We start from the raw sequence: 18,300 nt of genomic DNA, 5'->3' as shown, positions 1-18,300 counted from the left end.
TCACATGCCTCCATGGTGAGGGAACAATCCACAAACTGAGAAAATACTTGATGAAGTAAAGAGGCCTGCATTTAACAACAGTAAAACTGTATCAAAACATCTATTTAAAACTGTCATACGATTCATGAAGTGTAAGTCTCATTTATCCAGGTGTAGCAAGAGTTAGAGTTAATGGATGTTTTAATATAGTTTTGCCACTTTTCTTCAATTTATCAATTTTTTATGGATTTTTGTATCAATTTTTTATTTTATTTTATTTTATTTTATTGTATTTTATTTTATTTTATTTATTTTTGGGAGGGCATGTTTTATTTCATTTAACAAAGACAGACAGATGACAGTTCATTATACAGTTATTCCCACTTTCCTTTACGCACTCAAGCCTTTCCCTCCACAACCACCCTCTACCCCATGGCGAGAGTAACTAAGAGAGAAAACAAACAAAAAAAATTATCATTCATGAATAAATAAGACACAAAAACACATAAAAAACAAAAGTATAAAAGCAATGGAAAAAGAAAACAAAAACTTTTTCTAAGATTTACAAAGATAAATATGATTTGATTGATATTTTGATGAAAATCCAGTTGAAAATCAGTGTAAACAATATATATGGCCATATAGGACAAATGCATTATATCAAAGCTTTATCAACCACTAGTAGCGAAAACTGCTTTTCTTGCCATAAAATCTAGATGTGGCTGCCGTATTTTAAAATAGACCTGACTCTGAAATCTTTTTTTTTAAGCGATATTTTATTGAACTTTTTTTTCAATTAAAGTGTCCACTATGGTCATTAAATCACATGACTCATAATGTATGTACAGTATCTCACAAAAGTGAGTACACCCCTCACATATTTGTAAATATTTTATTATATCTTTTCATGGGACAACACTGAAGAAATGACACTTTGCCACAATATAAAGTAGTCAGTGTACAGCTTGTATAACATCTGTAAAGTAGTCAGTAGTACAGCTTGTATAACATCTGGGAGAGAAAATGGCTAATTGGGCCCAATTTGGACATTTTCACTTAGGGGTGTACTCACTTTTGTTGCCAGTGGTTCACACATTAATGGCTGTGTGCTGAGTTATTTAGAGGGGACAGTAAATTTACACTTGTTGTACAAGCTGTACACTGACTACTTTACATTGTGGCAAAGTGTCATTTCTTCAGTGTTGTCCCATGAGAAGATATAATAAAGTATTTACAAAAATGTGAGGGGTGTACTTAGTTTTGTGAGATACTATATATATGTATAATATATATATATATATATATATATATATATATATAGTATATACACAGTGTGTCTTTCAATGTTCACTCCACCACCAGCCAAAATAAAAAAAGAGGGATGACCACTAAGAGCTTCCCATTATTTTTTAACAACATTGATTAAGGCTTGTATTTTGTCATTGTCAGAGGAGTGAAAACATGGTAAATGATCCAGTCTGTTGCACTGAATGGGTTAAGTATGTGATTGTGTGTGTGTTGAATCTGTGTTCTGTCTGCAGTAGCCGGTGAAAGAAAGAATGTCAGTCTGGAAATGAGCATGTTTCTGTGTTGTTTTAATAGAAACAGCAACATTTCTGTTCTTGAAAGACAAATGCAGTCTTCCTGGAATTTACTGTCGAAAGCATAGTTGCGGCACGTAAATCCTGTAAAATTATAATCATTTCCTGCATTTCTGTTTGGGTGCAGATTAGATGAGATGGTGTTTGAATCAGTAAATTTAGAAGTTGTTGGCAGTCAGACTCTGTTATCTTTGGACAGGCTAGCTGTTTTCCCTCGTTGCCAGTCTTACAGACATGAAAGTGGTATCAGCATTTTAATCTTACTCTAACAGAAAGAGAAATAAGCAAATTTCCCATAATGTTGAATCTTTTACAACTTCAGAAAACTTTGCCATGATCAAAAAGAAAACAGCAGAGTTTGAAGTATATTAGTATTTCACTCAAAAGTCACTGAAGCTTGTATATCACGATGTACTACTAGGAGGTAAAAAGGAAACTCAGAGAGGTCAAAAACAACTACAGGGAGAAGATTGAGGTCAAAATGGGGCAGAACAGTGTGAAGGAGGTGTAGGGTAGGATGAAATGAATGACAGGCTGCAGGAAGCCTGCATCCTTGACACCCCCCCCACCCCACCCCACATATTGAGGCTGCATGTCTGGGTCCTCACCTATCATCTCTGCCCCCATTCACACCTCTGCTGGGGAACCTGCTCTCCTCCACACATTGAAAACCACCAACACCATAGAGAACATTCTTACCTCCCACACTCTCAGTAAACCCCGAACTTCAGAGGACGGCCCCCTCACCTTCCGTCTCTTGACCCAAAATTTACATGGAATAGCAAGATGCTGTTATCTTCCTGAGGAGTCATACAAGTATAATGAGGTAGAAATCAAAAAAGAACTGGACTGGTCTCATAAGACTGAGGCCATCTTCAGAAAGGGACAGAGCAGATTTGGATCTTTCAGCGGGTGTAACAAAAGATCCTCTACGAGTCTGTAGTAGTCAGTGCACTGTTCTTTGCAGTAGTCTGCTCTAGGGGTATCAAGAGAAACTATACGTTGGCACTAAGTCGAAGTTTAGTGCAGCTTCAATGTGCGACATGTATCTTAGGTACAATACCAAGTTTGATATATACTGTATAATAACATCATCAACTGAATTGCAGGCCACAACCTATGTTAGGCTACAGCCTATGTCCATAGATGTCATTACGCATTAACAAAAGGTCAGTGTGCGCTGTCCATCGACACAGGTGTAGTGGTAAGAGAAAAATGTAAACAAACAAATCGAGCTCTTGCTATAGTATCAATTATGTGTGTCGAAAAAAAAAGTCTGAAGAGGAGGAGGTGGAAAATAGAGAGAAGAGGGAGAAGAGGTCAACTTGGCACGCCAATTTTGCAAGTATTGGCATCAGTTAGCAGTTAGCATGCACTAGCAGAGTTGCGCTGATCAGTGCGTCATTTCATGCTGTGTTTCTATTGGTTGGTTAGTAGATTTAGGTTGTAACAGGAGTCACACAAAGAAATGGTCATCCCAATTTTCTGACAGAATTTTATCCCAGGCTGTCTTTGATCGCACAACTGTGACAAAGGCCATCCTTGAACCTCGATTACTGTGTGATGTATGACCACCGTTTTAGAGCCACGACGAAAGATATCACCACGTTTCCTTCACAATGGTTATCTCTTGTCTGTGGCAGTCTAAAATCGCACAGTGTAAATGCGATAAAAGGAAGAAGAACTTGTAGAGTGAGGAGGCATTGGCAGGCCCCTGGGAAGTGTGCCAGGCTTTGAAGCCAATTTCATTGCGGTCAAACAGTGGAATTACAACTTCTGTGCCTGTCAAGTGATGCCATGTGGCCCAGCTTTTTCCATAGACTTACACTGGGAAAGACATGTATGAAATTAGTGGCTACATTTGTTTGAGGGCCAAAGCCCTTGTGAAATGACTTGTTTTCCCATCAGGATTAAACTCAGTCAGTACATTCACATTTGGAAAGTTAATGAGAGCCCTACAATTAACCCTTTGAAACCTGGGAGAATTTGTTTGATTTCCTGCAAAAATAAGGGTAGAAGGCAATGAGCAACACAACAACACATGGCCCAAAATATTGCAAAAAAATGTAAAAATATTACAAGAAAATTACCTGAAAATAAGAACACAAAAAAGAAAGAAAGAGAGGGAAATAAAAATAAAACATGAACAAAAAAAGACCCAAAAAGGGCTGAAAATTGGAAAAAAAAATACATGTATACATTGTTGTTTTTTTAACATACCATTAAATATGTAATTATAATTACAATTATAATCATTTCTGGACATTTTTCATGTATTTTGTTTTATTAACAATCTCTTTTTTTGTAAAAACTGCTTTTCAGGTCTTTTCTTGTCAATTTTTACCTATTTAATGCAATGTGCATTTCTTGCTAAGTTGCTCACTGCCTTTTCCTGCTTTGCCAGGGGATGACTTTAGTGCGTTACTTTATCGATCCAGTGATGCGGAAGCAGCGCAGATCATCTGGTTAATATAATACTGAATGTTGACATAAATCCTGTAGATTCATGCCTCGCTGAGCAACTTTTGTAGGCCCTTAAATGCTGTATCTAGGTCTCTTTAATACAACCATGGGTACTGAGGGGCTATTATACTCTGAGTGCTTTACAATTGGCATTTTTTGGGGTCATTCAGAGTTGAAAAATGTTCATCTTTGGGTAAAACGCTGCTCTCATCACGGTCATTTTTTACCCAGCCGCCTAATGACAGTGGAGGAGGGACGAATAGCTTACCACAAAGACCGTTTAAGATGGTCAACAAGTTGGTAAGGAAGGCCATATTGTGGTTGGGCTGGAACTGTACAGTGTGGAGGCAGAGGCAGAGAGAGGGATGGAGGACAAAATCAGAGCCATACGAGACAACACCTCTCATTCTCTACTTGATGAGCTTCTGCAGAGGAGCAGCTCGTTCAGCCATAAAATCATCTCACTCCGTGTAAAAAGGAGCGACTCAGGGGCTCATTTATGCCAACTGCAGTCAGTCTGTACAACAGCTATGGAGGCATCAGACTATGACATCACTTTGATCTGCCAGCCCCTGGATATTCATTACCTGTTCATCCTATCTTGTCTAACTCCTCTGGTTGTTTTACAGCTTCAGCACACAATTTACAGGAAGTTTGAATAGTGCAGTACTTTTTTTGTATTTCACTGTGAGTTGGACATTTTGATATTACTTAATCTATAAAACTGATTGTCACCGTCCAACTTTCTCTCTCTCTCTCTTTCTTTCCTATTAGGGTAGATACAACTCGTGTGGAGTTCACCATCTCCCTGAGAGAGAACTGGTCTTTACCCTTCCTAGCGCTGCAGGTCGCCGCCATCACCTGTTACCTCAGGCCTCAGCTCACCGGCTTACAGCAGGTACACAAACTCACACTAAACCAAAGCTATGAGCACACTGATCGGCCTTGAACCCTCAACCCATCTGCTCATTAATCTAGCATTTCTAAAGGAGGCAGCAGGGTTGAGTGACCTCCGTATGTTGGTGTGTGTGCTTCCCTCCTCAGAAGGTGATGGTGTGGTTAATGTACGTGACGACGTTCTGTTTCTGCCTGACGTGGCAGTTCAACCAGTTTATCCTGCTTGTTCAGGCTCTCATCGTATACACCCTGGACTGTGTCGACTTCTTAACAACTGTACAGGTATGGCTACAAGACTGGCCGGATCGTTAAAGGGTCAGTTCCACTGATATTTAATACGAGCTGGATACTGGACTCCAAAATAGCGTCCATTCAGCTGACAGACAATTGCTTTGTTTTAGTTGGTGACTTAACATCTTGCTAGCTCGTTTGCCATGTTCATAATACTGTTGTTGAGCTCTTAAGAGTATATCTATGGCCCTTTCGTTGTTCATGAGGAGCTCATGCTCTGGTTGCAGTAACAATCTTCCTTTCAATTATCCTCTGAAAAAGATAACGTTTGTTCAGTATCTTTAAAGTTATCACAAATGTCAATGATTTTCTTTTGAACATAAAATTATCTGCCCTCCAATTTAAGCTTTGAACATTTCCTATAGCGTGCAGTAGCTTATATCAGGGGAAGTATTAGTTTCAAAGAAAATCATTGACATTTGTGATAACTTTCTATCTATCTATATATCTATATCAATATCTATATCTATATCTATATCTATATCTATATCTATCTGTGAATGAGGATCTGTCGGACAGATCCTCATTCACGTGTCCATCCTGCCCTTGGCAGTGCAGGCACCCTAGAATATGAACGTCATTCTCAGTTTCCTCTAGCCAGTATCACAGGGATGTTGCATGGTGTTTCTTAAACAATTATGAATCATCCATCCTGCCCTTGGCAGTGCAGGCACCCTAGAATATGAACGTCATTCTCAGTTTCATCTAGCTCATACAACAAAAAGTCTGTCCTCCTCCCTGCTCCCTATCTCCTTAATATTACAAAGTAACCTGTTCAGGAAAATCAACGACAAAGTGTTTTAAAGAAAATAAGGATTTTAACTTATTAGATCAGGGATGAGCGTGTAAAATGTCCCAAATTAAATATATTTTTCGTATGTCTCTGATTAGGCGTCTTAACAAGTCTATTCCAAAGATGAATCATTTGACATTTATCTCTGATTGATGTTCTGAGGTTCCATCCCGAATCTCCACTAATGGCCAAAACTGATGGACTCCCAAAAAAAGATTGAATAGCTCAAGGATGCTTAGTCTTACAAGTTGTATGGTCACAGATTCCCCAATAGTGCACTTTTCTCTTGCTGTTGTCTGCATTAATGCGACATAGAGGATACTGGCTGAAGTTTTACAGCATTCAGTTTGTTTGCATGTACACTTCAGGCCATTTAACTGGACTAGTGTCTTTGTCCCAGCATACAAGCAGCGGGGGAGAATCCATTTATTGACGGAAGTATGTCTGACCTCACCATGGCGGGTGGAGATATGTCCTCTTTTAGCTAGTTGCAATACACCTGTGTTATTTATACAGACTATGGTATGGATCGAATCACAATCGTAACTGTTAATTTACAATAACTTCTGGATAGAAAACCACTGTGTTACATACATACGGTATAATCAAACGGCACTGAGCAAACTCTGCCTTCACTTAAGCCACCTTAAAAAAACAATATCAATTTAAGTGTAGCCTAGGCTATATTTAGAATATTTTCACCGCCTTACCTTGCCCTAAAATAGTCCTTACTGATGGGAATTTGAAGCCATTATTTCAAAAACACCAGACTCCATTAAGAAATTTTACTCCACTGAACGGCAGAGTCACTGGTTTACTGCCGCCTCCATCAGCTGCTGTGGTAAGAGGTAAAGAGGAACAGATATTCAAATGTTGTGTGCACTTAAACTGATATTGATTTTTTAAAGTGGCTAGTATGTTTTCTTGTGACCCCGTCCTCAGCAATACATCACTTGGCTTCTGTGCTGGTGTTGTGGGACTGTACTTTATTTTTCAGACAAGGGGGTGTGGCTAGTGTGTGATTTTTTTTTTTTTAAAGAAATATAAAGTCCTACCTTTATAAGTATGTATGTCCCTCACCTTAGGCAAAATTAAAAACACAAGTCCCTCCTCAGTGCTTACATTTAAAAAAAAAAATGCTTGACCTGTTTTACAGCACCCCTCCCCTCATCATAAGTAATGAACAGTCCCTATCCCTAACCGCCGAGGGAGGCCGGCGTGGCGACGAGGAGCACGTGAAGAACTTTTGTTCTAGTAAAGTCTGACTGAGGTGTTTACATGATGGAACAGCTCAACTTCCAATTGAATTATCTTAGTGTGTTAGTCCGATTTTGAGAAATTTGATTTATTCTGATTTCAGTCGTATAAACTTGTTTACATCTATTTTAAAAGTCCAGTTTCAGTCAGACTAACACTTTCTCTAGCATCATGTAAATGTACTGAGTATCTGTGTGTTTGTGTAGGTGACCACTCTGTACCTGGTTCAAGTGAGCAGTCTGCTGACTGTGTGGCTCCTCCAGTTCTGTAACTCCATGATACTGGGATCACTGGTCCTGAGCTTCATCGTGGCTGCACTCTTCATCAGACACTGCCAGGTTAGTTTGTTTGTGTGTGTGTGTGTGTGTGTGTGTGTGTGTGTGTGTGTTTGTATATTTCAGAGAATAAAAATAAAATTTTACAACTAAAAAAGCAGGCATTTGGATCAGAGAATTAATATAACACTGTTGGTGTATCAAGGTCCCGCAGAGGAAGATCCAGACAGTTGTGGTGGCTTGTTTACAAAACACAGATGGAAGATTAACCTGCATGATGTGAAGAGCCCTGTGCTGCAGTCTGTTTTTGCAGAAGTTAATTTCACTTTGTATTCTGGGTACACATTTTCCTGTCAGGTCTAAATGTAATTTAGTTAAATCAGATCTTATCACAGTAACAATTACAGAAACCTTTAATGTGACAGGATGAAAGTGGAATGGAGAGAGAGAGAGATGGAGGAAGGCTGAGAATCACAAATTGCAAAGAGCGATTTCATCTCTGGCGTTAGATAATTTGTATACAGTAACACAGTCTCTTATTGTGAAATGTTTTATAATATATCGGCATGTTTATTGCTTTGTAATATGTTTTAAAGGTTTGGACTGGAGTCATATTACTTTGATCAATCAGTCTCAAGTTATGAATCTGGTGACTTTAGACAAACGGCTCCACTTTAACTTTTGACTTTGCTTGACTTGATATCCTCCCTAACACATGTTGCTTTATGTTGTTTAAAAGAAAATGAAAAAAAAAAGTTTTTTCTGTTTGAAATGAAAAACTCCTGACAGATTATGACATAAGCTGCAGCTAATTAATATTAATGGAAAAAATGAAACTTTGGGCTGCTCGCTGATGTGCAGGCTGGTGTTTGTGCAAGGCCAAACAGAAATTGTCAGACAAAAGAAATACACTCTGTAAGATGAGTCTGTTATCAGGAGTGGGCAGGGTGTTTTTTGTAGTCCAACAAGACCAATGTCAGTTAAACTTTCATTCCTGTGATCAGCTTAATAAGAATAAAAGCCAACATAAAGTGCAGACCTCATTTAAATCATTGCATTTTATTCCTCTGCAACTTCTGTTTCAAATGACATAGTTGAAGACACATGGATTCAAAGTTAGATTGGATAAATTGATATCTAATCCAGGGCTGTACATTGGGACATACACCTATGTTGCATGTGCTTCACAAAGTCTGCTGTAGCACCTGTTACAGACAGCTTTGCGCTGCATGTGTGAGACAGAGATGCTGGTTTGTTTTGAGGTGAGGCTTTGTGTGCTCGCTTGTTTGTGTGTGAGGTGAATTGATAACACATTTCTACTCTGCTTGGTACATATAATTTATGCTGCGATGGTTAGACAGCGCCTGGGTGACGAGCGACAGGCTATGTACCCGCTGATGTGTGTTCTACCCACATTAGCCTGTTGATATGAGTCAGCCGTCACTCTGTCACTGTTAGAGAATCGAGTCTGCAGTTTAGTTCATACACTTCACTGATAAACCAGAGAACTGCATCAAAGACAATCCTCCCCTCTCTCCCCTCAAATACTTGTGTACTATACATGTAGCCTGTATCCCAGTAAGAAAAGGGAAGCAATAGCTTTAACACTAAGTTTAAACTTTTCCCTCAATAGATGGTATTTATAATACCTGGTTTTAGGGGGCACTACAGCCCCTTCAGCACCCTCACCTGCTTTGTCCATGTTATCGGCATGGGTGATAATAAATTAATAATACAGATATTCTACTTTTTGTCAGTACTGTGTTTAGTTTAAAGGATATGGGAAATTGCTTTTTAACCCTTTGAAACCTTGATTGACATCAAATTTGTTATGGTATGTTAAGATGCCTTTCACAGGAATTTCAACTTGATTCTTCTAAATTTGTGCTACAGTTTTGTGGCCTTTGCTACAAAACTTTCAACTTCTGTAGCACCAATGCATGTCCATCCAGTCAGTAAAAAAAATAGTAAAGACATAAAAGACCAAAAAAGAAAAAAAAAGGGAGCACCCCACTTTCTTTGCTTAACTGAGACAATACTCAGGTCCCTCTGTTGCTGGCAGTGTCACTTTTAGTGACTAAAAAGAATTTAATGTGAAACTTCATGAAGAATATAATAGTGAATGTGTTAACTCATCTCTTGTTGCCATTGATGCAGTCCGGTCTGAAGACAGGAGGCCTGCTGGTTCGTCTGGGCAAACTGGTTCTCCACAGCACCATGGTTCTCCTCCTCACCCTCACCATCAACTACCTGGCCAAGGTGCTCCTCTTCTTCTTCTTCTTCTTCTTCTTCTTCTTCTACTTCTTCTTCTTCTTCTTCTTCTTCTTCTTCTTCTTCTTCTTCTTCTTCCCTGGCTCTTATCCTTCCTCACTCTTCCTCTCATTTTCTATCTGTTGCCCCTTTTCTCCTCACCTGTCTGCTCTGGTATTATTTTTTGTTCTCTCATCTCACTCCTTTTCCCTCCTCTGCTCCTCCTTTCCTTCCCTTACTGCTGCTTCATTACCCCTTCTCTTCCCTGTTACACTCCACCCTTCCACCTCCCTCGACCGCAGCCCTCCTCTCCTCCTCATATATTTCTAAAACCTGTAGGTATGATGTAAGCTCATCGTATGATCTCAGCTTAAATAACTTATTTATACATCTCAGCATGCTGATCTTTGGCCTCGACAAGATGACCTTATCTGTGTGTGTGTGTGTGTGTGTGTGTTTGTGTGTGTGTGTGTGTGTGTGTTACAGAAAGCACTTCAGCTCAGATCAGACGAACACATCTTTAAATTCATCAAGTCAAAGTTTGCCTTGGGGCCCACGAGGTATGAACACACACTCATAGATGAATACACACAGTGTACACACACACAAACAGATCCGGGTGTTGTTGAACAAAGTCACACTTTACTTAAATGAATCCATATTTAGCCATAAGGATGCATAGTCTTACACAGAGAGTTCACAGTCTGCACCCCCACACACACACACACACACACCTCTTGACTTGATCCAGCTTGACTGTATTATTCACTCAGCACCAGTATTGTAGCACCTGGAGTGTTAGTGTGTGTGAATAATATATGCTGCGGTAACTCCATCAGGCCTTCCATCGATCACAGAGTGTGTGTGTGTGTGTGTGTGTGTTGAGCGGCTCAGCCACTGGATAGCTGCTCCGGGGTGGCAGATAACACAGCTCACAACCCAACACCACACAACTCGCCCTTCAATTATTCAGGAGGCTGGAAAATGCTATGCTCACACTTGGTTCTCTCTCTCTCTCTCTATCCCTGCCTCTCCCTCTGTTCTTGTTTCTCTCACTAGCTGTGACTTATTTCTCTGATGGTTTCTGTTTTTGTATGCCCTCAAATTTGTGATATCTCAATTCCAGGGATGGGACGATATACGATTTTATAGTAGATCATGATTAAAAAACAATAATTGTGAATATCGTGTCAAGCAGTATCAAAAAAAAACCAAACTAAATGCTACACCGCCAACAAAGACTCTCTGCAAAAACAACCATTAGCATATTTCATATTAAAAGATGTCATACCATTTTGAATAGTCAAAAAGCCTAGCTTTTTAATACTGTTTTGATTTGTTATTTTTCACAAAAAGGATTTTCACCAAAAAAAGATGTGTCTTACCTGTGTTGCTATACAAGAATTTGTTTCTTCACCAAATGTAAGTGCCAGTGCCATTTTGAGAGTTTTAATAACATGGTGAATTGCAAGTATTTTTGACGGGATAATGGTCACTTGGAATTTTCATATTGTCCCATGCCTTCTTAATTCTTAGTTTGGTTACTTATCAGCACAGCTGTTGGCCAGAAGCAGCCAATGCAATGAGGAAAACATGAACTCTGAAAATATTCAAGTACAGATCAGTTACGTTAGAAAGAATGAATGATTTTTTTTAAAATTCATGTTGTTTTATAGTTATTCAAGATTATTCTATCAATCACCAGGCATGTGATGAGCAACTAAATGCTGTTATTGGGAACAAAGTCCTTTCTGTTAAAATTGTTGATCCACTTCAGTTTTTTTTTTTCCAAAGTTGAAATGTGTCACTACTGCAGATAACTACACAGGTACATCCCGAACTCATAGACATGGTTTTCAAAAGTAATGTTACACAGAAAGTAAAGTTAAAATTAGAAAACTGAACACTTCTTAGTATAGCTTGCATTCGAACAAGCACAAGAGAGAGGGAGATGCCCCTGCAGTACTGGTGATTTGTTTACTTCTGGTACTTTCTTGGATTTATGCATATAAGTGTGTTATTTCACCTCATATCAATTCTGATCTTAGTTTCGACTCTCTGCTCATGTTTGCTTTATTTCAAAAGTGCATTATTGATCAAGATCACTTCATTAAAAATATATTCTCAAACTACAAACATTCATGGAACCAAATTACTTACTTCTACCTTAGCCTGAATTAGTGAAGTCATATTTAAGGATGTAGATCCTGGGTAGTTACTGTAGCATGAGTGCCGTTAACAGAAATTTAAACTTCACCATTAGAATAACCAAAAGATGATTCACCACACACTGATTTATAGACAAGTGAGAAACAAGGCAATGAATGTGTTAGCACCAAATACTTATACCATAGACTGTTGTAATTACTAACAAGTAAGTTTGCTCCCTCCTTTCTGTGTCATCTTCATATTTTTTATGCCCCCACCACTTCCTCTTTGTTGGTTTCATCCCCCCTGCTGCAGGGATTTCGATGCCAATCTGTATCTGTGTGAGGAGGCCTTTGGCCTACTGCCCCTTGACACACTGGAGCGTCTGGCTGGCACCCTGCTGCTGTACCCCTACATCCTCTCACTGCTGCTGCTCAGCGGCATGTTGGCAGTGGCTGCACTGCAGAACCTGAGGTAGGCTGAAGGGGGAGAGAAGATGTCCTTGTGCAACTCTTTAAAACTCACTGATGTCACATGAAAAGAAGCATTTGGCAGCTCCGTGTTGGAGGAGGTACATGGCAATATACCCATAATGTTTCAATGAATCAGACAGTTGAAAGTATAATTTTCAAGTTTTCCCCTTAGCGTATTCTATTGATGTAAATTATCAGGTGGCAGCTGAGTGCTCTCCTCCATCTGTCCTTGTGTTTGTTTCTCTGTTTACAACATAACTGAGAGTTAATGACCAGTTTGGTATGAAGTTTGTGAGTGTGTGTATTTATCTTTCCAACAGAAGGTAACCTATTGATTTTTAAGTGACCTTATGACTTTTCTTCGATAGCACAAGATTCGGGCCAGACATTGGCTACAACAAAAGCACAGTGTTGACTTTAAGTACTAAACAACCTGAATATTTGTAAGGCTTCAGTGAAGGTCTGCACTTTTATTGCAACAAAATATTCTAAAATCAGACAGCTTGAATGTGAAAGGAGTGGGAAATTTTAGTGCCTTTCAGCTCCTACTGTTTTGGTTCCATCTCTGCTCTCATCAGCACCGTTTCTAGATGCATCAGGCAGCTGTTCTGTGTGCAAAAGCTTTTTAAGTTCAACACAGTGCACCACCTGTCCAACACCAAACTGCAGACAGGCACAGATAGTGACTAGCTGGTGAATGTAGTGAAGCATCAGAAAAAGAGCTAAATATACAGAGGTGGTGGAGACCAAAACAGAGCTAAAAGGACTTTATCAGGTGGCCAAAACATGACTCCAAATGAATGCTAATTTTGCTCTGCCTTTTATGTAAATAAAATGCTAACTAGTTTTTCATATCTACTTAAAAGTTGGTAATACGTGTATATATGCAGGTTTAACAAATTCTAGTGTTGAAAAGTTATTTCAGGCACTGGCTTCACTAGTACAGTGGATGTCAATGTTTTTCATGTCAAAGACCCCTAAATAATACACTTTAAGTCACAGACTCCCATTTCATTAGATTTCAGTTCCATCTAATAACATTTTGGTAATTAGATTTCATTTATTTATTTTACTTCATTTAAAAGGGACCATGTAGAGTTTAAAACATAGATGTTACCATTGATGCACTGTATCAGATTATATCTTAGAGCTAATTCATTAATTTGCAGTCCCTTAGCAGGTCAGAACAAATACACAGCACAATGACATAATACAAAGACGTACAAGAAGACAAAAAGAAAAGACACACACAAGACAAATAACACACACAATAGCACATGATATAAAGTCTTACAAATAAGAAGACACAAGACAGACAATACAACATGAAACTAGACAAAAAGCAAACCACTTCCAAAACACAGAATAAATACTACAAACAATAGTGCATCGCAAATGAAAGCTTGTCAAATTAAAACAAGTTATAAAGGCAAGAGGTCAAGGTCAGTGAGTACAGAGCTGAGCAGGTTTTAACCGTCTTTGATGAGGTTGATATGATTAAGACCAGAATTCTGTAGGTGTCAGCTACAGTTGGGGAGTTCACAGAGAAGAAAGTAAGACAGAATGGTCAGGTTTACGAATCTTACTCACATTGGGCCCAATTTTATTGTGAATAAAATACTGAAAAAAAATATTCTTCATTTTCTTGGGCCCCATTGGTTTCCCTCAAGGACCTTTTGGGTCCTCAGAACCCCTGTTTGAGAACAGCACTAGCACACATGTCTTGAAACTGCCCGAGGATTGTTAATTATTGGACTGAAATATTCCAAACTCTGTCCAAGGTTTCACAGAAGCAACTCAAACCAGACCAAGTCCTGGCAGTGTTTGAATGAAAGAAGTTGATTTTGTTAAATTGGAAACAGAAAAACCCACCAGCCCACTGAACTTTGCTGAAGATGTGATGAAGCATTTACAATAAATAAAAAAAAAAACAAAACAATTTTCACTGAGAGGAAAGATGAACACGTTCTATTCGATATTGCTCGCTTTTATGGACTATTTCAATAGAAGAAACCCATGACTGATTATTGATAATGTGTTTTCTATGATAATACGATGAATTGAATTTAACTGATATTGACAATGATCTTTCTGACATCCTTTTTTTTTGTTTTAGGTTTTTTTCTCCTTTGCACTGATACAGTAAATGTACATATGAATTCAAAAGATGTGCACTTAAAAAAACCCTCAAAAAACTCCAATAAACAGAAAATGAAAAAATCAGTCGAGTGCAACTCATATAGACTGATATTGTGATTTATTTATTTATATATTAATCTTTAATTAACCAGAAAAAAAATCTTTTTTTCAAAAGTTTCCTGGCCAAGGCAGGCAGCAACAGAACTAACAGACTGACAACATGGAACAAAAACACAAAATCAAAATATACAGCTCCAAAGCAATGACATAAAACACGAAAAGGAATAAATAAACCATAAAAACACCCTGACATTGGCATGTAGAAGATGACATACAGAAGTCCTGCAAGAGTTCTTAAAACGGCCTTGAAGAACCAGTGAGTGCAGCTTAAAGTCTTTCCTGCAGAAGATTCCACATATATGGAGCTGCATACATAAAGGCTCTTTTAACAAACTCCATACAAACCCTGGGTATGAATAATAATAATGGTAATATGGATCTTAGTCACATGTTATCAAAGCTGAAAATCATGATCTTACAGATTTCTTGTCCTCATGTGTTTGTAGCAGAGTGATAGATTAGGTTTGCACTAAAAGTCAGCCACTATGTAATCCTCAAACTTGGCTGAAACTAAAATATAGTGGGCAAGAAAAGGAGTGTCATTGTAGAGGAGGGCATCAGGATGGCTAACATGAGTCAGAAACCCAGTGGTAGTCACTGTGCTCATGACTCTGCTGCACATCACTGCAGATTTAGTAATAGCATTATTGCTTCATGCTCTGGAAAACAGAGTATTCTACCAGCTGCCTTTCAGAGCTTCATTTGCCTGTGGTGCAAGGTGAAGGACCACATTGAACTAATCACATTAGCATATCAACTCGCCCTCTGCTGTTGGAGGGCGAGAATACTAACCTCATAGAACAAAGGGCTATTTGGCAATTCAAGAATTAATTCAATCCAGTTTACCTCACCTCACATACTAGGAAGAGCCAGATTGGATTTATATTCAAATGGAAGCCAGTGTCCGTCTGATTTGGTGCGGGAGGCCAAATTGTTGGAGTGACATCATTGCCCCCGGGCCTTTCTCTGTTTGTCTGCGTGCTGACTCCTGCAGACACAAACGGTCGTGGGTGTGCATCATTGCGTGTCTCCTTGTGCGCAAACAGCTAATGAAATCTGAATAACGGCTACTGAAATCTGAATAATCTGAATAATATCAATTCCACCCACCTACCCTTCTGCCTCTCTTCACAAGCGTCTGGCTGTAATGTTTTATGTATCACTGTTGTCTTTTGTCTCATTGCCTTTTTTTTTGTTTCTCAGCAGACCCAGAGGAGGTTCAGCTGAGGAGAGGAAAGGAGCTGCAGATGGGCGAGTGGTGGCTCTCCGTCCAGATGTGGCCTATAATCTATTGCATACACTGTTCTATGGCCTCCTGGCTTTCAGCACTATGAGGTGAGCTCATGCACACGTAATTGCAGGATCATTTGCAAACAGATATCTGGACTGACATACACTCCCAAGTAGTCACGTTGGTTTAATTCCCAGACAGGGACTCTTCAAATGTACTTTTGCACTTGAAGGCTTGATTCTTGATTGTGCATGCTCACGAGCAGATGCTGGGATCCTGGTGAGTGCCTCTCGAAAGCTTTTCACCAAGTGTCTGAGTGGTCCACTTTAGCCTTGATCAGCCCTCCACGCCAAGCACCATCCCACAGTGGCTTGTCTTGCAGGCCTTTATGCACTGCAACTCTGCAACTACATAGACATTACTCAGAGGAGCTGTACGTGAGTACGCAAATGCCCAAATCATATGTATTGGACATTAAACAGACTTTACCCTGTCAGTCTGTGTCATGTCCAATTGAGTTCATGTGTGAGTAGAGCAAGATATTATATGAAGAATTCACAGTAAGCAAGTGCATTTGTTGGTGATGTTTTTATCATCCACTGTTGAGAAACCGGAGGGATAAGAACATCCAAGGGTGAAAAAGAAGGGTCATTTACATCCTTCTGTCCATCCATCCGTTCTTATCAATGCATTATTTTCAGAACGCCGGATGTGATGACGTTCTGTAGTCTCATTTGACCACTTCTTTTAAGACACATAGAAGCTTTAAAGTTCGCAAATAGGGTATTTCGATTTATTTTATGTCGAAGAAGAAAACATGAAAGTCTCTTTAACTTGTGTTAATCACTGACTTTATTTTAGATTTCTAACCAAAAAACAATTAAAAAAAAGCCATTGACCTGGAAATGAGGGAACCCAAGGTGCTGAAATGCTAATTCATTTCTGAGTTTTAGGACTCATTACTGGGGTTCTCTATTTAAGAGCTCTGCCTTACGGAGCACATCTTTTCCTTCGGCCTGATGAGATATCCCTCCAACAGCAGCACCCAACAGCAGCACCTTCAGCACTAGTAACAGAAGAAAACAAAGTAGAATAACTTGGTCAAAATGACTGTACAAAAGTAATCTAAATTTATGCAATTTGCTTTGGAAAAGCTAGAAAAGACACCTTCCTCCAGCTGCTTACAACAGCCCCATGAACAATACTGCACGAGGAGAAATCCAAAGCTTATTTGGCCTGCTCTGCCTGGTTACAGATACTCGGTTATGATTAGGTATTCACTGTTTGGGGCAAAGGATTTAGCAAGTGGTCAACTGTGGTCACACAATGTCTTGACTGCATGTAACCCTTATGAGGTCATTTGTAAACCTATTCACGAAATTGGGCTGGGAAGATGCTGGACCATGTCACATGCCAAGTTGGAAAGTCAGAATGAAATTGCTATTTATAAACTTGAGTCACAAGCCTATAATGAAAAGTATACAGTACGTGGCACAGTTTACTGTGATGTATTTCACCCTGTGTATTGCTCCTTTTTCCAAAATTAGCCTCATTAGTCTTCTCTCTCATTTTCCTCATCTGTTTTTTGTTGCTTCTCTCTCCTGTTGGCACACACATACACGGCGGGCTGTTTCTGCGGTTCACCTAACTGCATCATCTGTTGGCAGGTTGTCTCTGTGGAACAGCACCACCACTGGGGCTCCAGTTACAGATGCCAGACTCTGGCTGTGGGGCTAGAGCCCTGACACCAGCGCTGGCACCGAGGCTTTACCATTGAACAGAAACATCTTTCTTGTGGTTGCCTTTCATATTCAGCCACTTCTTCTTAATTCCCAGAATGTTTCAGCTCCAGGAGCTGGCAGGGTTTGCTGCTGCTGTGACATGCTGGCTCCTGACAAATTTGCTCTTATTTGTCACACCAGAACTATGACCACCAAACAATATCGGCTGACTGGCCTTCACCTCTCCAACAGCTGCCTTAATTTTCCACTCAGTGTAGGTTCTCTTTTTGATATACAGTCTTTGCCCTCCATTTTCCCTTGCTTAGAAATGTTTTGTGATTCTTAAACATTTTCTCAAGTGTTTTGATATTGTTCGCTTCTGTTGTCATGCATTTGTATGTGTTTAAATAGTAACATCTGCCCCCCAGAAAATCGATTTAACATCTCTCCCTGCTGTAATGAAGTAGAGGTGTACTCCAGGGGGCAGTGGCATGACTTTTGGGTGTGGTTACAGGTGCAACAAAGCACATTTTAGCACTTAACTTGGTCAGAGGTACAGGTGGGATGAAAATATTGATATGGTTTTATATCATATACGTTTCTCTTGCAACATGTTATTGAAACACTGGAGGCAAATATCAATATCTTTACTAAATCATGCA

The 18,300-nt window shown here is 39.3% G+C and overlaps 1 protein-coding gene across 4 annotated transcripts in view; it reads left to right on the top strand.

The window, feature by feature from the left end:
* Nucleotides 1-18,300, top strand: part of dpy19l3 (dpy-19 like C-mannosyltransferase 3) — a 79,963-nt gene that overhangs the window by 27,922 nt on the left and 33,741 nt on the right. For 2 of the 4 annotated variants that reach the window (XM_042484517.1, XM_042484511.1), the window contains 7 exons: nucleotides 4,818-4,941; nucleotides 5,088-5,222; nucleotides 7,488-7,619; nucleotides 9,714-9,815; nucleotides 10,293-10,366; nucleotides 12,270-12,428; nucleotides 15,890-16,021. In XM_042484517.1, the coding sequence (XP_042340451.1) occupies nucleotides 4,818-4,941; nucleotides 5,088-5,222; nucleotides 7,488-7,619; nucleotides 9,714-9,815; nucleotides 10,293-10,366; nucleotides 12,270-12,428; nucleotides 15,890-16,021 (858 nt within the window). Of the gene's footprint in view, nucleotides 1-4,817; nucleotides 4,942-5,087; nucleotides 5,223-7,487; nucleotides 7,620-9,713; nucleotides 9,816-10,292; nucleotides 10,367-12,269; nucleotides 12,429-15,889; nucleotides 16,022-16,182; nucleotides 16,351-18,300 lie in introns of all 4 variants that reach the window. The other 2 variants (XM_042484505.1, XM_042484496.1) reach the window with 2 other exon arrangements.

Source organism: Plectropomus leopardus, chromosome 1, assembly GCF_008729295.1.
Source record: "Plectropomus leopardus isolate mb chromosome 1, YSFRI_Pleo_2.0, whole genome shotgun sequence".
Classification (NCBI taxonomy): domain Eukaryota; kingdom Metazoa; phylum Chordata; class Actinopteri; order Perciformes; family Serranidae; genus Plectropomus; species Plectropomus leopardus.
The sequence above is the reverse complement of the archived record's forward strand: the minus strand, read 5'-3'. Positions and strand labels throughout refer to the sequence as shown.